Source organism: Ursus americanus, chromosome 1 (genome assembly GCF_024610735.1).
Source record: "Ursus americanus isolate L20-20 chromosome 1, mUrsAme1.1.p, whole genome shotgun sequence".
Lineage (NCBI taxonomy): Eukaryota > Metazoa > Chordata > Mammalia > Carnivora > Ursidae > Ursus > Ursus americanus.
The window spans coordinates 80,934,399-80,958,759 of record NC_142127.1 but is presented as its reverse complement, the minus strand read 5'-3'; the positions used below and the strand labels follow the sequence as shown (position 1 = coordinate 80,958,759).

Here is a 24,361-nt window from a genome sequence, read left to right as displayed (position 1 = left end):
CTGGAGCTACAGGCTGATCTCTGTAGATTTGAAGAAGGAACGTTTGGTTGGTTCTCAAAAACAAAATTAGATGCTGAGAGAAAATCTTTTAAAGAGACCCAAAATGTATTTTTAAAACAAACTTTTAATTTATTCCACATGCCATTTGGAATATAGTAATAGAACAAAGAAGAAAAAGGCACGAGTGCAGTGTGCCTTACTATCAGTACAAATGATTACAAACAGAATCAGTTTGCAGACACAAGCTCACTGACTGAGAAAACCGGGGGGCATGTCAAGGTTTACAGAGGAGTGAAGGCCTGAGATTTGGCTGGTCATGGAGGAGACATTCAAAATAAGGAATAGGTGCAATACTATTTTGAGTAATTTTCCTTGTTTCTAGAAAGAAACAAGTATTTCACAAATTTATTATCTTATCAAAGTCCAGCCACTTTTTCCCCCTAGTGTGTACTTGTACTTAGCTTTTTCATGGTTCAAGGTATGTTTTCAGACCCTAACTGCTCCTATGCACAGGCAAAAGGAATGCAATGGTAGAAGCACATTAAAAGAGAAATCCTAATTTCTTAAAAGGGAAATGACACATAAGGAATGATCTCTATCATACTTAGAGTGATATTCTCATGAGAGAAAACTAGAGCCAAGCAGTTGAAACATTTTCTACCCAAAAGTAGCAGAAAAAAATGACCAATCACAGAGCAAGTACCACACAATTTAGAAGAAAATCTGATGACAAAATAAGGTAATAAACTACTCCACTGACACTTCTCCTTTTGTGTCTTTACTATTTATAGAATCCAATTCATGCGAGCTGAAAACTTCTGTGAAGTAACACTCTGAACCCTGAATTTTCAGTTCTGGGGCTCAAGCAGAGGAAAGCCAGCCAAGCTCCTCTAACACAACCAGACGGCGCAGCTCCTCAAAGTCACACGTGTTGACTCAGGGAACGTCCTTGGTTTCCCCTCTGCTTCCTTCCGGGTCTGGGTTCAATTCCAAGGGCCTGGGAGACTCCAGCATTGGAATCTCCTCTCCCAGCCTCGAGCTCCCGTCTTTGGTCTCCTCACGGACCGAGGGCGGCAGGCAGTCCTGCTCCGAGTGACTCCAGACGTAGCCGGGTAAGGTCACGTGGGTGTCGGGCTGGCGGCCGGCCGTCCTGGTGGTCTTGCCGGAGAGGAGCACCATGCGAGCGCTGGCTGCCGCCTGCGACTGGCTGCTGGTGCTGTGGGTCAACGTGGTGAGCACGGAGCCGTATCTGTGGCCGCCGCAGGGCGGCGTCCTCTTCCAGTCGACGGACAGGTTCCACCGACTCCACAACTTCTTCACCTCAGACTGAACCTAAGTCGCAGGAAACACTGTGCGTCAGAAACCATCGGGGGACTCTGAGAAACAAACTGAGGGTTTCAGAGGGGAGGGTTTGGGGGAACGGGATGGGCTGGTGATGGGTAGTAAGGAGGGCACATACTGCATGGTGCACTGGGTGTTATACGCAAGTAACGAATCATCGAACTTTACATCAGAAACCAGGGATGTACTGTATGGTGACTAACATAATATAATAAAAAATATTATTTAAAAAAAATTAAAAAAAAAAAAAAGAAACCATCAGGGGGACCCTGCAGCCTTGTTACATGGGTGCTTGCCCTTCAATGACGGTTGTCACTGAGTGTCTGCTGTGTGCCAGGGACTTGATGTACACACTCTCTCAACCTCAAAAACCGTGGAGATGGGTGTACTACCAGAGATAAATAAACAGGCTTTGCGAGAGGTGAAGGGACTTTTCCAAGATTAGTATTTTAATGGAAGTTGAAATGCAGCCCATAGAAACATCGGACAGGGCGCCTGGGTGGCTCAGTCAGTTAAGGGTCAGACTCTTGATTTCGGCTCAGGTCATGATCTCAGGGTCCTGGGATGGAGCACCCTGGTGGCTGGGCGTCAGCAGGGAGTCTGTTTGGGGATTCCCTCTCCTTCCACACTCACCCCCACCCTGCTTGCGATCTCTGATCTCTGCCCCCCCCCCATCTCTCTCTCAAATAAATCGAAGAAAGGAAGGGAGGGAGGGAAGGAGGGAAGGAAGGAAACCTCTGACTTGGTGGGAGAAGGAAAAGAGGATTCTGGGTTGGAAGAGAAGGACAGATAAATAGGGCCAGCTGTGGCTGAGGAATGGCATGGAAGGTACTCAACCTGAAATGTCATACTATCCCTTTTGCATAGGCATACTGAAGGAGGAAAAAATGGGAAAGAAGCTTTTATCATGAAAAGCAGGCACTGTGAATGCGTTATTAATGGGGTGGGGCTCTTGCTTCCAACTGTGGTTGAAGATTCAGTTCTACTGCTATTGCCATTTCCCAAAAAGGAGCTTATCTGGAAGTTCCATGGAAAAAGGTGGAAATCTGGTAAGCATGGTGTCACCCAAAAGAACAGTAGAGCTACCTCTCTCCCGCCAGCCCCTGAGTGAACTGAAAGTATCCTGTCACCATTGTATGGTTTTAAAAATATCAAAGTATTCTTTCTTGTCCCAAGAAAACTTTTTTTTCTTACTTTCTTATAGAACTTGAAATTGAATATCAGTTTCAGTATTAACTGGAATATGAAATTCACTGTCCTTCCAAGTATCAATTTACATTCCAGCAAGTTGGTTTTTTGCTATCAGAGTTTCCAATTGAATTAACATTGAAAAGTGTTAGAAAAGAAAGACTCTAGCTTATTTACATTAATTCTTGCTTTCTCAGAATCATTTATGATTGACATATCTCCTTTCTGCCTGCTCATTTTTTCCTGTAACTCCTGGGGATCCTAAAGAGATTCAGGTCCCATGATGGCCATTTACAAGCTTACTCAGAGCTGGACCCGTGGGACGTCCCGGGGACTTCAAACCTACCTCCCCATTGCAGTAGCAGTAGATGATAGACACAAAGAATCCCTGCAGAACAAAAAGAATGTTAACCTGCTGACAGCTCATGACGATCACAGCACTGAGGTGTCTTGTATCACAATACATACATTGAAAAACTGGGTTGTGTTATGCTTCCTTCAGGAAACTATATGAACTGTTCTCTCCTGGTGTTTCCGAAACTTTAGTTTATATTATATTTGTCTGAGATCCTTCCTTGGTGTCAGCAGACCCAAACAAGTAACTGAATAAAACACCCCAAGACACACAAATAGCTGATTTCTATGATATTAGCTTCATTTATGTTGCCACTCGAAGATCACAGAATACCTCCTGGTTGGTAAGAGATATTTATACGCTGTGAATGCTGGAAACGACAGACATAGGCTATTACATGGTAAAAAGACAAAGAAACTTTTCGTTCACTCATTCAAAAATATTTATTGAGCTTCTACAGGACACACTGCTCAGCATGCCAGGGACAAACAATTCAATCAAGACAGACAAGGTCCCTGTTCCCTTCGAGCTGCATACTCGAAGGAAAAACAGATGATGGGTAAAAATATAAACAACGAGCCACACTCGAAAAATGTAAGATAATAAGGGCTACGCAGGCCAAGCAAGTGGTGTGAAAGAGAAGAACGGTGAAGATACCTTGAATGGGGAACTCAAGGAAGACTGTGTTGAAAAGATGGCATTTAAGCTGGTGGGAGTGACAAGAAGCCAGGCCTTGTGACTATTAGCGGGGAGTGCCTTCCAAGGGGAACAGTAAGTCCGAGCCCCTGAGACAGGAATGAGCTCAAGGAACAGAAAGTGTGGAAGCGCTAGTGGGGCTCAAACTTAGCGGGCAACCAGGACCATGATGGAACGCGACATCACAGTCGGACAGGGTCCCTGCCACAGAGGGCTGTGCACGCCAGCAAATGGCATTGGATTTTATTCTGAGTGCAGTGGGAAACCTCTGGGGACTTCGGGTGGATAAGGGACGAATGAAGAGTAGATTTAAGGTAGCAGTGGGAGGCAGCAAGCTGGTAGCCAGGAGGAGAAGTTAGGTGTCCGCAGAAAGCCATGTGAGGCATGATGGTAATCGTATTTTCAAGTGAGATAAAATGGGTAGAAGCTACTTTTGCTTCTTGGTTGTCTCCCTTTCCCTTCCCCCCCCTTTCCTGTCTGCTTTTTCTTTGGCTTTCATTTATTCTCCATACACGCACGCCGCTCTGCACGCCTTACAGATTCTACGACAATATGCTTTCTTGTCTCACTGCCCCGGCGGGTTTGTGAGCAGCACAGGCTCCAGAGAAGGAGGACTTTCCGTGGCCGTCTGGGGACAGGTCCACGAAAGCCAGACAGAGGGGCAGAGAACAAAGCTGCAAGGGGGCAATAAAAGCAAAATGCAAGAACCACATTCCTAGCTGGCGCTGTCTACCTGAAAGGAGTTGAAGAAGAGCTCGCAGTGCATGCGGACCTCCCAGCCGCGCCCCGCGAAGGAGTGGGGCAGGCACAGGAACACGATGTAGTGCACCCCAAAGACCAGCACGAGGACCAGGGTTGATTTGGCGAGTTTCCTGAAAGAGAATGCCAAGCCTTTTTATTCCTCAACTTCGAGTGCCCTTCAGTAGAGACGCTTGCTGGGAAAAAAGCAAAGCGTAGCCGGGCTAACAGGGGCTGCGTTTTTCCCATCTCTTTGGACCCCGTGGCTTCTGCTAGCGTTTCCCCCCCCCCCTCCTCTTCCTGTCCTTTCATACTAAGTCATTTATTCTCATTTCCCATGATTAGTCCCTTAAATCATTCTAACCTCATTTCCACTCTCCTGGCATCGGACACTATTTTCATAAAGCCGTGAAATGCCCTTTTTTTCTGTCCTAAGTTTATTTTCACGTCTGTGTTTGAGACTGAACACAAGTATGCCCTCCATCCTTGTTAACTGCCTTTACTTTCATAGACCGCATTGTGGCTCATTTTGTTCATTTTAAAAATGAACTTCTCCCTCATTTCTTCTTACATTTGGGTCTGCATTAATCATTTCATACTTTCTTATGGTCTTATGGATTTGCATGTGGTCAATACTTCCTACTTTCTCTAAATATCCTCTGTCAAATATTCTACAAAATACTACAGTCCTAGGTTTTGTGGGTTTTTTTGGTTTGTTTGTTTTTTGGTTTTTGGTTTTTTTTGCAAGCTAAGCAATTTGACTTTATTTCCCTTAACTACCTCTTCATACCCATTTTCTTGTGTATCTGGAGGAACCCCAGGTTTCCAAGGTGTTGCTTGATTCTAAAATGACCCCCAATGATCCTCAGCTGGTATTTACATTCTTGTTAATCCTTTCCTCTTGAGTGTGGACAAAGACCTGGAACTCGCTTCTAACTGACTGATTACAGCCAAAATGATGGGATGTCACTTCTGTGATTACATTTCATAAGAGTGTAGCTTTCGTTTTACTAGCAAACTCCCTCCTTTGTTTGGTTCAATGAAGCAAGTAACCACGTTGTGAGCTACTCTACTGAGTGGGAGAGATGGCAAGGAGAGGTGGCATCAGCCAACAGCCAGCAAGAAACTGAATCCTGTCAACAATCTCATAAATTTGGAAGTGGATTCTTCCCCAGTCTTAGGATACGAAGACTGCAGCCCTAACTGCCATCTTGGTTGAACCTTGTAAGATCCTGACGCAGGGTCCCAGCTTACCCAGGCCCAGATTCCTGACCTACAGAAACAGTCAAATAAGAAGCCATGGATGTTTGCGGTAATTCATTTGCACAGCAGACAGCTAGTACACCCAAGCACATCATTTGTTTCTTTTGTAATTTTTATCCAAGAAACTGTCAAATCTGGCTTCTTCATTATTTCTCAAATATCCCCTTCTTTACAAATCATTTACACCTCAGTAATCTCAAACAATTATAACCTTCTCCCTTTCTTACTGGTCTTTCCTCCAGCTACTTTTCTTCCTTCCTTCCTTCCTTCCTTCCTTCCTTCCTTCCTTCCTTCCTTCCTTCCTTATTTATGTACTTACTTATATACTTACTTAGTTCTCTTCTTGGAAATAAGCTGTGTGGGTGAGTAGAGATCACACTGGACTGAAGCTAAACAGAACGGGATTCGGGTTCCAGATTTGCCATTAACTCCCTGAATGATTGTAATTTAGTTTTCTTTTCTCTAAAATGAGGGAACAGGGCCCAGAAGTTAATAAGAGCTCTCACAGTCTAACGCTTTCCTAGGGATCATCTTCCAGACACATCCACTTTCATCTTTCTGGCTCCTGCAGGAGCTGGGTGTCCCACAGAATCATACTGAAATGCCTAATTTAGGCATTTGGAGTTGCACACCTACCCCATCTCATACTCCTCTGCCTCCTGTATCTCTCACTAGTGCCCAGACCATCTGCTCCTCTTGGCTCAGAGCCATCTGCTCTCTCTCACACCAATAGTTTCCCTCGTGGTCTATGGGCTTTCTCCTATGCTGCCCTAGTCCCACACCTCCTACCTTGACTCGCCTACAGTCTACTTAATTTGAAAATTCTACATTAAGTCTGTTTCATTCAGGGCAGCATCCCTGATAAGACAATGGATTTCTCTGACCTAACTCATCCTTTCAACTTTCAGGGGCTCCTTGGGATATGCTTGTCCTCCTGAATCCTGACTAGTGACTACCCTCTTCCTATCACTGCATATATGAGCAAGACACTGTGAATACCCTCATGATATTATAATTCAGTCTAATCAGATAAAGGGGGACAGCATTAACTACACTTGCAGAACTTTAGAAGTCTTAGTTAACATCACTCTGAAAAGAAAATTGCATTTCCTCCTTTAAGATGAATGGATAAATCCCCCTGGAGACTATTCTCAAAATCAAGCTAATTTGACTGCTCCTACTGTGTGTGACTAGGAGCCAAAAACTAGGTTAAAACAAGAAAGAAGGAGGGAAGGAAGGAAGGAAGGAAGGAAGGAAGGAAGGAAGGAAGGAAAGAAAAAGAAAGAAAGAAAGAAAGAAAGAAAGAAAGAAAGAAAGAAAGAAAGAAAGAAAAAAGGAAGAAGGAAGGAAGGAAGGAAAGAGAAAGAAAGAGAAAGGAAGGGGAAGGGGAAGGGATGAGAAGGGAAGGGAGAAAGGAAGAAAGAAAGATGGAAAGAAGGGAAGGAGGGAGGGAGGAAGGAAGGAGAGAGATGGGGGGGAAAGAGGGAGGAAGGAAGGAAGGGAAAGAGAGAAAGGAAAGGAAAGGAAAGGAAAGGAAAGGAAAGGAAAGGAAAGGAAAGGAAAGGAAAGGAGGAAGGAAGGAAGGAAGGAAGGAAGGAAGGAAGGAAGGAAGGAAGGAAGGAAGGAAGAAAGAAAGAAAAAAGAAAAGGAGGGAGGGAGAAAGGAAGAAGGAAGGAAGGAAGGAAAAGAGAAAGAAAGAGAAGGAAGGAAGGAAGGGAGAGAGGGAGGGAGAAAGGAGAAGGAGGGAGAAAGAAGTACAACACATTGTGATATACCACAAATGTTGGTTCAATGCAGAGTAAGTAAAGGCAGTCAGAGTAAAATTTAGTGGGAATCCTGCTAGCTCAGACATCTGGGTTTTCCCTCTCTCTTTATCTATGAGTAGGCTCTTTCACAACTCTGTAGAGATAAAAGTTAATCTGTAGAAAACCAGATAGTAATTGAATTCATTTTCTTTTGCTATGAAACAAATTACCACAAATTTAGTGGCTTAAACCAATATCCATTTAGTCTCTCTCAGTTTCTGCGAGGTCCTAGCCATAGGTCCCTCAGGTCTTCACCACAGACCTTCACAACATGTCAGATCACTTCTTCAAATCCCACAGAAGGATCTCTCTTCAGGCTGCCAGTCACAGGAGTGACTACCCCATCACCTTTCCAATATAATGTAACTTAATCGGGGGAGAGACTATCCCATCATAGGTCTTGATCAAGAAGGGGTGTGGGGATGAGGATTGCATAAGGCATGTACACCAGGGGGTAGTAATCTTGGGGGGGGGTGCATCTTAGAAATCTGCCTACCACAGCAGTGCAAATAATTTCTGTCCATAGAAATGCAAATTGTGTCCAATGGAATGCCACTAATTATAGCCCTGTGGATGTTAACAATTTGCTAATTTGCATTCATTTGTGAATTCATTTTAGCATTCATAATTCTCTTTTAAGCATGTGTAATGCCTACCAGTTCTTTCATTAACGAGTGAAATAAAATCTTTGAAGTGTGTTCATTTATATTTGTGTAAGAGTTACGATTACATCCTCTTTTAAAATGTATCCTTCAATGACAGTGAACAAGTTGAAGTAGTGGCATGTGTGGGGCCAGTGTGTACATGGGTCATCTGTATGTCTGTTCTCTCATAAAGATGGATTTTTCCACTCACATCAAATCATGCCTCAGTCCTGGATGCTGATTTGCTCAGCGTCCATCTGGTCACTCATGCACACTGTACATCTTTGCAGCCCAGCTCTCTGAAAAGGCACAGCTGTCTAATGAGATAATCGGGGGTGCACCAGCTCAGAGTGGCCTTCTGGCTTGCTGGAGACATGGTGGTGGCTCTGTGTCCAAGGGCAAAGCCATGGGAGGAATATAAAGGAATCAAATGGTGTGTGGGACTCAGCGTCCTACTTAGAAAATAGATACCCAATCCTTGCAATCTCTCTCTCCCCAGGTGAATAGTGCTGGAAAATTGCTACTTTTCTTTTAAGAGTCAACTTAGCTTTTTAAAAAAGTAGTATTTCCCCTAAGCCTTTTTCAATCCCTCTTGAGCTTCAATTAATCTTTCCCTTTTTTCTACACACATAACACTTTGTAAGTGCATCTCTACTGGTACTGTTCTCACTTCAATTAAATCAATCTCTCTCTCTCTCTCAAATTTTTTTCCCAGGCAGGAACCATGTCTTCTTAACTTTGAATCTCTTGCGTGGCACAAGAAGGGCACTCAGTCATGAAGCTGTTGGCTATCATGTCCTTGTCACTTCCTGTACTGGTTGCCTCCTTTTATTCTGCCAACCATGTGAGAGAGCCATTATTTTCCCATGTCCAGATGAGGACAGAGGCTCAGAAAAGGAAAGTATTCACCCAAAGTTAGACAATGAGTAGAGGATTCAACCTGAAAATCTGTCCTCTTTACTATCATATTGCATAACAAACACTGGTTGAATTTATTCCAAAAATAAAAAATAATAAATATGATTGTCTAATATTGAATGGAAAGTCAAATTAGCCAAAACATTCAAGTGTTCTTTTCTTCTGAATTTTGCATTTTTCATATCTCATGTTCTTCTAGTCCTAGTAATCTTCTCTTACTTTGCAAGGGGATTGAGTTGTAATTTAAAAGATAAAATAATACATTAGCCCTGTTATTAAATCTGATAATTATTTAATTTTCTACACAATCTCTTGTGTGTTTAAAAATCCTTCTTGCTTTAAAATAACTGATGTGAACTACAGCTATGTAGAATGTCACTTTTGAGGGAAACTGGGTAAATGTTATATATTACATATATATGTGTATTATTTTTACAAGTCTGTATTACTTGTATGTTTTATTTTATCTCTGTATTACTTTTATAACTGCATAAAATTCTGCAGTTATCTCAAAATAAACAGTTTCTTAAAAGTTGACTGTATTAATTCATTTCAGGTTTTTTTTAAGATTCTATTTATTTATTTATTTATTTGAGAGAGAGAGAGAGCGCAAGAAAGAGCAGGAACAGTGGGGAGGGGCAGAGGGAGAGGGAGAAGCAGACTCCCTGCTGAGCAGGGAGCCTGACATGGGGCTCCATCCCAGGACCTCGAGATCATGACCTGAGTTGAAGGCAATTCATTTCGGTTTTAAGTCACCATATGAATGAAGGGATACTATGTACTTTTCCAAAGTCTGTCTTTGTGCGTGTGCACGTGCACACCAGGAGAGACTATCTCAGCTTTGAAAGATGTTTTCAGTCTTTCAGAGAGTAATATCCATGGGAATGTGTTTAAAACCTGTTTTAGGTGCCACCATTTGGAAATATAAATAAAATATACATATATTTTTTCATCGTTAGCAAGAATATTTGATATTTGAACATTTGTTTGACAAAGGTAATAATTGAATGAAATATAAGTTTAAAGGTACAAAAAATGAGTGGGTATAAATTTAAATACTCTGTTAAACCTCATAGGTAGAATTTCACTGGGACAGAGACACAAATTACATTTTTCTAGGTCCCTTTATTTACAAAGTGAGAAGGTATTTAAATTTGGTAATCTAAGGCCTCAGAATTGAATTCCCAAATCACTACCAAGTAAGTACCCACATTTTTCTCCAAAAAGAAAGAGTCATTCCTCACCATATTTCTATCTGTAGCTTAACTTCAGACATTAGTAAGAATATTAAATATGTTTCAGCTATTTAAAACAAAACAAAACAAAACAAAAAACGTACTTGGCTGGAAAATACTTTCCCTGACTACTATTAGTCTAGACTCTGTTCAAATTAATGGCTCCAAAATTTAAAAATTTCTGGGCCCCAGATTATTTAAAATTTATTCTGAATTCTGAATAGTAGACTATTTTAATCCTTGATAAATGTTTCTCTTCCATTATTTTGAGAAATAATCTCCCATGAATGAACTCAAAATATCGTCTACTCTATTTTTTAAGATAATTCACTCTTTTTTCTCCCCAGAGTTTCTCAAACCTCTTGGGTAACTTTTAAGTGAAAGTACAAGCTCACATCATGCAGAACTAGAGAAATAAAGAGCTTGGGTTCAGGGCTAGAGAAATAAACAGCTTTCAAAAACCTTTGCACTGTTCCACTTTACAGAGAAGAATGAAAAGCTATTCACATTTTCCGTTGTTCTATCATCCTTTGGCCTTTGTCTTCATCAGTGGGATGTGACATGAGACATGCTATGAGTATAGCAAAGGTCCTTCACTGGAAACCCCTGGGCACAATTTACTTTATAACACTACTGCTTGCAGCATATTGCAAATGACTGGAGCCTACAGCTGCTGGTTTGTTCACACTGCGCACCCTATTCCAGACTCCAGTCCATACCCGTCATCGTTTCTTCCTGACAGTGAATGTTGTCTAAACAGTAGAGGGAAATGACTCAACGACGGGCTTCGAGAACGTTTGTGACACAGGACCAAAATGCTGACTATGGTTTCTTCCTTTCTGTGTCTCAGATAGCATTTCATAACAATCCAAGACAAAAAGAGATAGTTATTGCCTTGGGATTATAAAGAGCAATCCACATCCACCAGACTCCTGGATGTGTATATCCAGTTGGGTAGAAACTGCCATTATTCAGAACTCCCAAAATGATCATTGGAAAAAGTTGGCACACCCTTAAGATAGTATGATAATGATCATAAACACTCAATTTGCCCTTTTCTTCTTGAAAGACTGTGGATCTCACTCAATTGGTACATTTGAAAGTTCTTAAAAATTTATATTCGGTAGGAGCCAGTCTGATGGACAGATTGGAAACAATACAGCAAACCCACTTTCTTGCTATTTTCAGTTATGACATATTATTTTAAGAACGCAGATAAAATTGTCTGCCAAAATATCAAGAGATTTTCTAGGAAGTCACAGAGTTTATGGGAAAATTCCAAAATGCTAAGAACAGTTTAAAAAATTATACTTAATTAATACTTAAAATTTAAGCACATTAGGAAGGTTTTGGGTTATCTAGATTTTCCTAAAATACACATACTTTTCTGATAAATTGCACAATTAAGCCAAATGAAAATTCATATTCATAAACTTATCTCTCAGAGACGTTTCAGATCAATCAATATCTGCTCTTCACTCTAAATAGTAACCCAAATATTTCCTCTGGTGGGTGCCTGTCCTGCAATTACCTGTATTGCTTTCTTGTGTCATGCCCAACTGCGTTGGTCTCCCAGATTTTGGTAGCCAGAACTCTAACCGTATTCAGAAACAGAATAAAATTGAGCTGAAAGAGAAGGCCATATTACAAAGCATTATTAAGGTAGTCTTCAAGGTTTTTATAAAAATTTATATAAATTGAACTTCTTTGTATTCAAAAACTGAAAATTACCTATTCCACAAATGTGAATGAGGGACTCTGAGATAAGCTATTGGACAGCTAGCGATTCTTGAGTTGCCCTCATGAAAACACAGAGATAAAAAGTTTCAACAATACTGGAAACTAGAAATACCAGAGGATGATTTGCCAGAATCCAGGGGGAATTTCCAAACCAAAGTTCAGATCAAGTCCGGTGGCAGACTGGCAGGATAAAGGATAATAGTTATTATATAAATATAACCAATTGCCCTTTTGGAAATGAATTCCCAGCTTCTGCATCTATTTTAGAGGAGAGGAATAACAGAGTGGTTTGGAGGATGCTGTCCCTCTTATGACATATGAAAAGTATTGGGTCAAGTATAAGGTGTTTTTTGAAAAAGCAAGTGGTGGGAGGAGATGGATGAAATAGATACAGGGGATGAAGAACACATATCTTGATGAGCATGGAGTATTGTATAGAATTGTTAGAACATTATGTTGTATACCTGAAACTAATGTAACACTGTCCATTAATTACACTTTAGTTAAAAAAAAATTTTAAAACACTTCTCAGATACACACACACATGAACAAGATGCTGTATGACAAAAGGCCCCCAGTGTAGGCGGTCAGATTGAATTCAAAATATTACAGGTGTGTGCACCCCCAGAGACAATCAAGTTCTGGTTTTAAAATGCGGGGAGGGGCGCCCGGGTGGCTCAGGCATTAAGCGTCTGCTTTCAGCTCAGGGCGGGATCCTGGCATTCTGTGATCAAGCCCCACATCAGGCTCCTCCGCTGGAAGCCTGCTTCTTCCTCTCCCACTCCCTCTGCTTGTGTTTTCTCTCTCACTGGCTGTCACTCTCTCTGTCAAATAAATGAATAAAATCTTTAAAAAATAAAAATAAAATAAAAAAATAAAAATGGGGGGGAAAGTGTTGGTAGGATAAGCCCTTTTATGTCTGAGGGTCTCAAAAGAAGTGAAGAGATCAAAAATGAAGAAAAAGAAAAGATCTCCAGATCCAGGTCATAAGGAGTCCCTTTATTCAGGAAGACATCTGCAGTCCAGAAAGGGCTACTACTTAGGAATAATGGAAAAGTGGATTGCCAAGAGTAGGTTTGTGTCAGTGACAGAGCAATAACAGGAAGAGAAGAATCAGCAAGTTCTGTATTCTTGGAAATAAATCATCTTGTAGAGTTTTCAACCATTTCTGGAATTTGGAGAATTGCGGTTGTTGGGTAATTCACGTGCCCCACTCCCGGATACAGACGATCAGGTGGATCAGCCCTTAAGTCCTGCCACCTTCTTTGCCATCCCACCACTGACTGTGCTGCAGGGACCTCTCATCTGTCACTAATTTCACAGCTTTCTATAGGAACCAAGGGCTGAGTCTTGAGTCCCATACCCTGGAGGAAGGACAAAGGTGTGCTGTGAGCTGATGGAAGGATTCTTCAGGCTAGTAAGAGCTGCCATTTGTTGAGCGCTCAAGTTTAACTCACATGATTGGGACAAGCATTTTTATGTCCCTTTATCATGGATGAAGAAATACCAGCTCAAAGAGATCAAGTGATTTGACCTACGCTACCCAGCTCTCGGGGGAATCTGAATCATCATGTCTATGTGAGTCTGTACTGTGAATTCTTAACCACCACCTTATACTTTCTCTTCAGGAGGGTAAAAAGATGCAAAACATGAGAGCTGAGGATCTCCATTCATCCTCACCCACAGCAACACCTGGCTCAAGACGCAGACTATTTTTCAATAAGAGAGTAAGAGCTGCTCACAGATGTCACATGAGTGCTTCTTTTTGAATGGCCACTTATGTCGTGCCCCATTAATTCCACTCTCCCTACGACCACAGTCCCCAGCAATACGATGCAGCTGGAAGTGAAAATGGTGGGAATCGATACCGCGTAATTACTGTGCAAAGGACAAAGCAGTGGGAGCTGAGGCTGGCAGCACTGTGGAAGCAGTGCCAGCTGGGGAGTGTCACCGGTCATTCCTGTCCCTGGAAAAGGAAGAATTACAGATGGCTTGAGACTGGCCGATCCTAAACTCCATCCCTATCAAAAAGCCCATGACCAGGAACTCTGTTCTCAGGCTGGTAGAGCACACTAAATAAATACTGAAACCTGGCAGAAATTTGACTAAAGAAGATACACATCCAATACGTCTGCTTAATAACTAAGAAGATGCACTGAAGGATAATGAAGTGGATCGCGGAAAGAATTAAGAAAAACTAAGATTGGGTAAAACGTGTTGCCTTAAAAGATCAGTTAACAAAATATACCCATACACACACATACTGATAGCTCCAACACTGGCTGGGTAAAATTCCAAATAATTACTCTGAATTACTCTGAGTAGGGAAGTATAGAATAAAGGTTAATTAGCAACCAAGTTATCAACTACTTATTTACTATCCTAAGTGTATGAGGTGAATTGACTCTTAGTCTTCACAACAGTTCAATGAGATAAACACATCATTTTCCCCATTTTGTGGGTGAGGAACCTGAGTAACAGCTTCCACAAATTATTCCTGGTCACACAGCCAGCAAGCGGCAGAGCCCTGAGGCCCATGCAGCCTGGATGATGCCCAGTGGGGACTCAACCACAGCAGCATGCTGCCCATAGAAGAGAGTTGAGTTATAGCAGATTGAGATAGAGACAGAAATTTCTTAAGGAGCAGGACAGATTAAGAGAAGATTGGGAAGAATCTAAAATCAAGTTTTAAAATCAATATTAGAAACAGCAAACAGTAGATCTGACAAAGCAGGAGAGCACAGTCAGCAATGTAGAAGACCGTTGAAGACTCTTCCCAAATGGGGGGGTAAGGAACAAAGACCCGTATGATGAGGGGGGAGATGCTTACATAGATGACATGGAATTGAGAATCATCAGGCAGATTTATTCCTTCCTCTGTAGGAAAGATTATGATAAATTGCACGAATCAATAAAAATATGAGAGGAAAATTCCTGTGCTAAAGGAAGATCTGAGTCTGTATAAGTGACATTATACACTGGGCAAATGGAATGAAAAAGAACGAGACCAAGTGGAAACTTCCAGTGAGATTTTTAAATGACATTTTAAAAGATGTAGAAATAATTCTAAGAGAAAATTATTTAGAGAGTCCTTGTCTCTCTCATGTGAACTTCTAAAATTTTGCTTAAAGGTCTACTTCCGGCAAAGTACAGATAAAACAAAGAAATAAGAAACTGAGAAGTGAATAAAATGACCACTCATAAGCATTAAAACCAGTCACACATGGAAAAAATTTTATGCAAATACAGTTTTTAAATAATGCAAATATAAACATTAGATTTTTTCTCAATTAAAAATTTAAAGATGTATTCAAAGTGAACCACGCATGAATTGAAACAAAGAACTCAGAATTTCAGCCTTGAAACCTCTGGCCCCTCAGGCTATCTCAGAGACTTTGCTCCTAGAGTCCCCTTTGCCTGGATCATTCTTCCACTCCCTCTGCTCTCCCTTCCTTACCAGGTTAGCTCATTCCTAGATTTCAGGCTGACTGTCAGCTTTTCTCAGAAGATGTTCCAGCCCCACCACAGCACTTGCCACATTTAAGGGTTTGCCTCACCCACTCTGCTTAAGCTTCAGGAGAATTGGTGTCTATCTCCTCACTGTATCATAGCCATTGCCTCACACAGCACCCCCAATGTTCTTGGTGTTTAATCAAGATTTGTTAAATGAGTGAATGGATAATTGATTGAACGGGATATGCATTCTCCAAACCCTATAGCAGAATTTTTAAAAATCATCCTCAAATCAACATCAACATGTTACAGGTGAATAAGAAATTGTTATATTTACAGATATTTATTTTCAGAACAAAAATTAATGTTTTCTAATGACTCTAGTTCTCTTAAACACATATAGTTCTCTTAAAACACATAGTTTTAACACATATGAACAAAACATAGACAACAACAGCACAGTAACTTTAGATTCTGTGATTCCAAAATCAAGTGGTTCCTCCTAAATCTATGCTGAAGTCTGTGATTATGTCTAAAATTCAGTTCTCTTGACAGGACTTCTTCAAATTAGAATCTGTAAATGCTTATCCTCTAAAACTCCTTTCCTATATTGCTTAGAAATTCTGATCACATTTTATCAGATTTTACTCCCAGATACACAAAATTTCAATTAATAGAATTTCTACTATTCTAATATCCAAAGCCAGAATTAAGTGAGGGATCCAACTTATATTTAAAAGTTTCAGTGATGTGCCTGGGTGGCTTAGTTGGGTAAGCTTTCAACTCTTGATTTCAGCTCAGGTCATGATCTCAGGGCCGTGAGATCGAGCCCTGCACTGGGCTCCGTGCCTGGGGGGAGTCTGCTTGAGATTCTCTCTTTCCCTCTCCCTCTGCACCCCCCACTCATGCTTGCTCTCTCTAAAATAAATAATCTTTAAAAAAATAAAATTCAAATTAAATAAAGTATTGCAAATAATTTTTGATAGCATATATGGAGCATATCTATTTACATAAAACCATGCTACATATAATGCAAGTCTGAAAAACAAATATTTTATCCAGAGTTAATATATAAAAAAGCTATAAATATTATCTTAAAAATGGAAGGATCTTTCCCCCATAAATTCAAGAAACAATCTTGACCTGTTTTGGAGTGCAAGTAAAAAGAACATGGTCAAAAAATGTAGTTATAGTTTTCTTTTGTCACACTAGCTCTGTGACCTTTATCTGTGTGGGCTTTGGTTTCCTTCTCTAGAAATGAAAAGGTTGCATGAAATGAACTCAGAGGTTCTGTAATCATACAGAACTTGGCTTGTGCTCTTATTTCACCTCTTCCCTCTTACCAGCTTCCCAGGGCATCTACTTTGTACACGGGTTTTATTTTTTCAACATTTATTGAGTGGCCACTATGTGCCAGGAAGTTTGCTAGACACTAGAAATGTAGAAGTTTAGGGAAAATATGGTTCTGGTTCACATAAACCTTATAGCTTAGTGCACAAGACAGACATTCAGCAATCAGAAGTTTTATGCATTATGATGATTTTTTTTAAAGATTTTATTTATTCATTTGACAGAGAGAGAGACAGCCAGCAAGAGAGGGAACACAAGCAGGGAGAGTGGGAGAGGAAGAAGCAGACTCCCAGCAGAAAAGCCCGACGTGGGGCTCGATCCCAGAACTCCGGGATCACGCCCTGAGCCAAAGGCAGACGCTTAACAACTGAGCCACCCAGGCGCCCCTGCATTGTGATGATCTTGAGAAGGAAAAACCTCACCTTGCTCTATGGGTTGTAACAGACGACCTAATTTAGATCGGAGGCATCAAGGAGGCCACAATGAAGAAGTGGCATTTAAAGCAAGGAATAGAAAGAAGCACATGGCAGGCTTCCAGGGGTACAGTGCAGAATATGGAATAGCCCTGAGGAGGCAGAGGTGGACAGGTTCCAGGAACTGAAAGGAAAACAACGTGGCTGAGGTATTGCATGTAAAGGGTGCAGGCAAGAGGGACAGGGTCTTCCCTAGACTATTGGGAATGTTGGATTTTATTTAAGTTCAGGGAGCTCACTAGTTAGAGACACTGACCCTGAAGTTAGAATCCCACTCCACCATTCACTAGCTGTGTGATCGTGGGCAGTTTCTTCATTTAGAAGATCAGGTAAACCTATGTCAATAAAGCGCTAAGAACAGTGCCCACTGCCTGGCACTATGCAGAGCTTGTTATTATTTGCATCGTCCTTCCTGGCTTCAGGATACTGAACAGCTGAGAGGAAGGAGCACCTCACTCAAAACGCCGGGATGGGGTTCAGGCCACATCTCTTCCGTTACAGACTGGTTCTACGGTAAAAGGAGGGAATCTTAAAGGGAACTATGATAAATGAATTGTAATACTTAAACAAAAAGGTAACTCTGTGAACAGAAAGGTGCTCTTGAAACTTCTCTGATTTTTTTTAGAAGATTTTATTTATTTCTTTATTTTAGAAAGAGAGGGAGCACGCATTGGGGGGGGGCGGAGAGAATCTCAAGCAGACTCCCCACTGAGCACAGAGCCCTGCAGGGATCCATCTCACAACCCCACGATCATGACTATGATTTTTGAGATTAAATGGATGTCATGGTACTGGGGAGGTATCATCATCTAATTCAAGAAGACAAAAATGGCTTCCATCTGTTTTCTTTAAAATGCACGTGCATTGAGTTTACCATCATTTCTAGCTCTCTTTCCTCAATGGGGAATCTTCTAGAACCTCTATAATCACCTAACTTCACTGTTTTTCTTTGCAATTTAGAAACCTCAGCAAATAAACTTCTCATCCATGTTGACAATGTGAGTAACTAAGATCTGTAAACAAAAAACAAAGCTTTGGTTTAAAATCAACTGTTTCGATGGAAGACGTCCTATGATTTACTTTTGTCCACTGTCCTTTGCTTCAATTCTTAATTTTACAAGGATCTCTTGGAGTTTTAATATGTCTTTTCTTTTCATCAAATGAAAACTCAAACTTAATGTTCTTAAATTTGCCTACATTTTCATATAATATTTAATTATCTCTTATTTCATGATTCCAGTACAAGGCACTGAGGACACAAAAAAGTAGTAAGACCTGAGTTATCCCCTTAAAAAGAGGATGGGAAGCGGATGGACAAGCAAACACAGTGGAGGAGAAACTAGGAAGAAAGAAAATGAAAGGCTGGGAGGCACAAATGAGCACAGGGTATCACTGGATAAAAGGGAAAGCAGAGCAGTAAACACCAGACATTACTTTATAAAGGTACTTTGTATCTTTAAGTTCACTGATGTTCCTCAGGGACATAGTTCATCACTAGATGGTTTGATGGGAGGGTTTATCACTAGACTAAGATAGCAGTACTTCATTAAAATTAAAATGATAAGAGTTCATAAATTTAAGTCATTCATTCATTTATCCACAGTCCGTTTCCAGCCTCTCCTAGGTCACTGAATGGGGTCTAATCTGCTAATAGGCTGTTTTCGCAAGGATACAAACTGGCTTCTCTAAAAGCATTCTATATTTTATTTCCCCCTATAAACATTTACTCAATGGGCGTTTGAAATGAAGAGTCTTTTTCAAGCTTCTCTATTTATCTTTCTGTACTTTTCCTATGACATAAATAAGTTTTTCTCTGATTCTGGATAGATCCTACAAAACCTCAATCCCATTAATAGCTGTCCCCTGCCCAGCATGGCAACGTAATGACAAACCCGGCGATGCATTATGTTGTAGAAAATAAAATGAGAAGAGCGAGAAACTGGAGAACAAAGACCAAAAAAAAAAAATTTTAGTTAAAAATTGGGCTGTTGCATTACTTTCAAGTGATTTAACAGTTAATATGGGAACATAGGTCCTCTTTTTAAGATGTTAATAATCTTGAATTAATGCAAGTATAGTTTCTTCATCAAACCATGGAGAAGCTTTTGAGATAAAGTCTTCAAGGGAAATAAAAAATAAACATTTTGGGGAGTTATGTTAGACACAAAGAAGTGTAGCTTTGTTTCCTTTCACTACACACAGTGTAATATGCAGGTGAAATACTACAGGCAGAAAAGTCCTCGCAACAGGCATTGCTTACTCCAGTCTTTTTCCCATGACCTATCAGACAGGATTCTGTGGGATATGTTTCCATAGGGAATCATCTTCACTCCTTGGGGACAGCATGCCAAGTAAGCTCTAGTCAATGCTTTATAATGAATCGTACTATCATTCTTCTCTCTCTCATAATTCCTCTGTTCTCTGGCTATTTGTCTCCTTCTCCTGACCTACTACCATCAGAATGGTAAAGTGGAGCTCTAACATAATGGATGTAAAGGGGGAAGAGTTTTAGGACCTTCCAACTGCTTGAACTGTTGAATATTCAATATATTGAATACTGAAATATTCACAGGTATTTTGAAGCCCCAGAATCGAACTCAAGTACTAGCTGGTTAAACGGAGGGTTTGTGCTTTCTGCATGGATCTCCATGTCTGCCATGAGTATGGCTATGATCCCCAGCCCAGACTCTCCCAACAGCTATTGCTGTAATGTAAGTCTCCTAAACCTTTGTAGAACAAAGAGAGACAACACTTTCTTCTGGTTTTAGCAGCATCCTTTTTCTTTCTTTCCGTGACACAGGCTTTTAACACTTACCCCAATAGCTGCTAAGATTGGGGCTTGATAAATCCACTTGATGTTTCCAGCACTAAGTTCCCAGCATCTGAGACATGAAAAAGAACTTTCGTGAATAAATTGGCAAAACAAATAGGCAGTGAGAATTAAGTAGCATTTTAAGTTTAACTGAACATTCCAGTCTCAAGTTCTTGATTAAAAAATAAGTCGACAAAAAGAAATCTCATAAAACACTGAAACCAGTAAAAAAATATATATAACGGGTCCTGGGTTCTATACAATTAACTATAAAGGATTATAAATATCGTTTATTTTTATAGCAACAAGATTTAAAACCACATTTCCAGAGCCACAAAAAATTATTGTCTTTTAAATGTGGTGCACACAGGGGCGTCTGAGTGGCTCAGTCTGTTGAGAGTCTAATTCTTGGTTTTGGCTCAGGTCATGATCTCAGGGTTCTGGGATAGATCCCCATATCAGGCTCCACACTCAGTGGGGAGTCTGCTTTCCCTCTGCCTCTCCCTCTGCCCTTCCCTCCCACTCTCTCTCTCTCTCTGAAATAATCCTAAATAAATAGATAAATGTGGTGCACCTGATATTTCATTTTTCTTATCACTAGAAGATAAAGTCCTCTTACTTCCAGAAGTTCCAGCAATTTTATGTTATACCTCCACATGCAGAATACTGACAATAATGCGTGTCATTCTTATCCATTGAAACGCAATAGAAAGCTGACAGTAATGCAAATGATTTTTGTTGGTAGGAATGCAACAGAAAGCGAGATGCAAATGGTTTTTGTGCATAGAAATGAAAACTGGTGTGTTCAGTGGGATGTGATTGATCCTTACCTTGTGAATACTGAATTGTTGCATGCATTTATAAATTTATTTCGGTGTTCGTTTTGCTAAATACAGGCATGTGATTTCTTTATTTCTTCTTTGAACAAGTTAATAACATCTTACTGCTTCCTTCAATAATTAGTGAGTTAAAAAATCTTTGACAAGTGCTCATTTTATATCTGCATAAAATCCATGATTTTATCTTTAAAAGTTCGTTTTTAGCAGTCCTTAGTGAAAATGCCATATAATTTACCTATTTGTTATGTTTATCCTCTGCTTCACTCCCACCCCAGCTAGAATTTATTTTCTCCATGAACAGGGATCATTGTTCTTATTTTCTGATGTATTATAGGTGCCTAGAATAACAGAGCATATAGGCAGTCAACAAATATTTATTGCATTGAACTGAATTCAAAATAGGTTTGACTCAATCTTGCTCAGTCTGGTTTATGATGTAGTTCTTACACTGGAATAAATGGAACAGTGTTGAGAAAAACTAGTTTCACTTGAAATCTTAAAGTAGCAGTTTAAAGTGTTTTTATACATGAAAGATACATAAATAAAAGCCTCAGTTTCTTTCTTCTTAGATAACACCTAGCACTGATTGTGGGGATAATAAGTGAAATTTTATAAAGAAATTTTAGGGATATAATGATAATTTTTTAATTCTAGACGATAAACTTATCAAGAAGTTACTTTTAAATTAATGAACAAATTCTGGATAATAAAAAGCTATTTCAACTATTCCTTGAAGGTGAAACATTTTCAGTACATGGGTAATGACTATATTATTTTTACATTTTAATATTTCTATATAGGCAATACATTCTCATTTCAAAAATCAAACTGTATAAAAAGACAACCATTGAGACATCTCAGTCCTTCCCATGTTCCTATCTTCCTCAGCCCCTGCCTCTCTCCTCATAGGTAATGTCTTTTATGAGTTTATTTGATATGCTTCCAGTGTTTTCTTATGCATTTACAGATACAAATATTACAATCTTATTTTCCCCTACCCTACAAAAAATGCAATGTATACTCGGTTCTGCAACTGTCTCTTTCCTTTTATCAGTGTATTTTTTTAATTTCTTTTGATATCAGTACCAAGACAGCTCAGTAGCACAGCATTCCATTGGAAGGATGTACCACAATTGAATCAACTAGACCTCAAGACCAAAGTGTAATTTCAGCCCCACCACATTGAAATCTGCAAAGTCAATGGACTTGAAGTTTGCATAACATGGAAATATCAAAGACATGGAAATATCAAAGACAGGGAAATTTTGCACTTGCACATTATTAAACATTTCTTAGCATTATCTGCACATGTCTACGCTTCACATTATTCAACCAGACAAGAAGGATAAAAGAGTGTTCCTGAGTTGTGCAGAACATCTATCACACTGCCCTAAAAAGGTTTTCTACTAAATGAAAAGTGGCATATATTATTATAGGAATATAAATTGAATACTGATTCACTAGCTACAAGACTCCTAGATTCTGTAAATTTTCTTTTTCTTTGACATTTGGTAATATCTTCACAATCTTCTCTCTTTGACTCAATAACATTTCATCATTGTGTCTCCTAACACATTGCAACTCAATTGCACAATTCCAGCTCTGCAAAATACTTATATTTGGAAATAGGTCAAAACCAGTTACCCCTAATAACAGGAAAAACTTGACTTTGGTAGTTTTCAATGTCAAAGCTTCAAATTTGCTCTTTGATATGAAAGGCGACTGAGATTTCAGGTTTGTTTTTTTTTTTAAGAAAATGCTATTAATCCTTGTTTTTCATTAATTCTTCCCTGTCCCAGCTCACACTGTGTTTGGTAACATGGCTCAGAAACTACCCTCTATTCAGACTTTGTAAATGAAATTTTAACACTAGAAAATGCAGAAATGAGTGTCAGTAAAAATGCAGTTCTGAAAGGTGAGGATGAAGCACAGAGGTCTGCCTAGAAGGTAGGACTCTCTACAGTCAGAATTGGGAGCAGGAAATGCATTGTTCTTCCAGGGAAATGAACACTGCATTGTGTCCACAACTCACAATCTGAGAAGAGGAAGTACAGAAGCTCTGAGAGCCATGCAGATTTCCTAGACATGATAGAGGCTATCTTTTCTTTTCTTTTTTTTTTTTTAAAGATTTTATTTATTTATTTGACAGAGATAGAGATAGCCAGCGAGAGAGGGAACACAAGCAGGGGGAGTGGGAGAGGAAGAAGCAGGCTCATAGCAGAGGAGCCTGATGTGGGGCTCGATCCCATAACGCCAGGATGACGCCCTGAGCCGAAGGCAGACGCTTAACCGCTGTGCCACCCAGGCGCCCCTATCTTTTCTTGGTCCTTTGCATTATGGGACCCATCTTTCCTGCAGGCATTCCATTTCCTTTGCATGAGCAGGAGGAAGGTAATAAGGTATCATATAAGGTGTTTTGCTTTTGCAATAAAAAGAAAGAGAAACAAAAATACTCACTTTTTAAGCTCATTTGTCCAATCAAAACTATCCAACTCTTTTACCCTACCTTAGCCAAATAACTTTTGATAGAATTTTAGAACTATAAGACTTCCTTTGTATATTCAATAGCATTTAGAGTGTCTTCCAAAACTGGATCTGATCTGCTTACCTTTAAATGGCCAAGATGCACAGAAAATCAGAGTTCTAGCTTTGAAAGACCAGATCAGAAAAGGAAGAATCTCAAACTCTTCTAGGAGACAGGAGCAGAGACCCCATTTGTCCTTTGGAGATGCTCAAGGTCTCTCTCTACCTGAACTTTGGGACAGAGCACTATATGTAGGTCAGATTACCCTCAAGAAAACCCACAAAAACTTTCTATCTAGAGACAAGCTAAGTTCCATGAAAAATCAACTTAGGCAATTTTGAAATCATGCCATGTATGTGATAATACAGTTTTATTTTATATGCAAAATAAACATAAAATGACCCCTTAACCCAATTATCACGCTCAGATCAGGGCACTATAGAATTCAAGATTGTATTCCAAGTTGATAAGAATAAATATTTTGCAAGAGGAGTCACATGCTCTAACTTTCATTTAATTTTTTTACATTAATTCAACTGTTTTAGAGCAATATTCAGTATCAGTTGAATTTTTTTAAAATATTATGTACCTAAAGGATTCTTCAGCTCAAAAACAATAAACTGTTTTCCTTGAAAAACAATAGTTTTTGCTTGAAAATACATATGACTATTAATGGTTTATGGTTTAATTTATGATTTTCAAGAAAGAACACAAGATAACTAAGAAAACTAATTACCTAATTCAATATAAAATGCATTGTGAATATATCTGCTTGCTTTCTGGGCTCAAGACTTGGAATGTCTGTTGAATGGATGAATGAGTCAAAATTGCTACAGGCTTTGAAGATGCAACCTGATGTCTCTGTGTCTTTTATTCATCTCCCAAATGAGGGGACTGAACCAAAAAATGCCTTAGGATTTACCTTCTCTAAAATTCCAAATCTAAGTTACACGGTTCCACATCTCAGGGTAAAATTATTTAGCATTA

The 24,361-nt window shown here is 39.8% G+C and overlaps 1 protein-coding gene across 1 annotated transcript in view; it reads right to left on the bottom strand.

The window, feature by feature from the left end:
- Nucleotides 1-151: 151 nt before the first annotated feature.
- Nucleotides 152-24,361, bottom strand: part of PTH2R (parathyroid hormone 2 receptor) — a 75,377-nt gene continuing 51,167 nt past the window's right edge. Inside the window, exons 9-13 of the mRNA XM_045806620.2 lie at nucleotides 20,015-20,081; nucleotides 11,715-11,809; nucleotides 4,314-4,452; nucleotides 2,876-2,917; nucleotides 152-1,332 (exon numbers count right to left, since the gene is read on the bottom strand). Coding sequence (XP_045662576.2) covers nucleotides 937-1,332; nucleotides 2,876-2,917; nucleotides 4,314-4,452; nucleotides 11,715-11,809; nucleotides 20,015-20,081 — 739 coding nt within the window. The 3' untranslated portion in view covers nucleotides 152-936. The remainder of the gene's footprint in view (nucleotides 1,333-2,875; nucleotides 2,918-4,313; nucleotides 4,453-11,714; nucleotides 11,810-20,014; nucleotides 20,082-24,361) is intronic.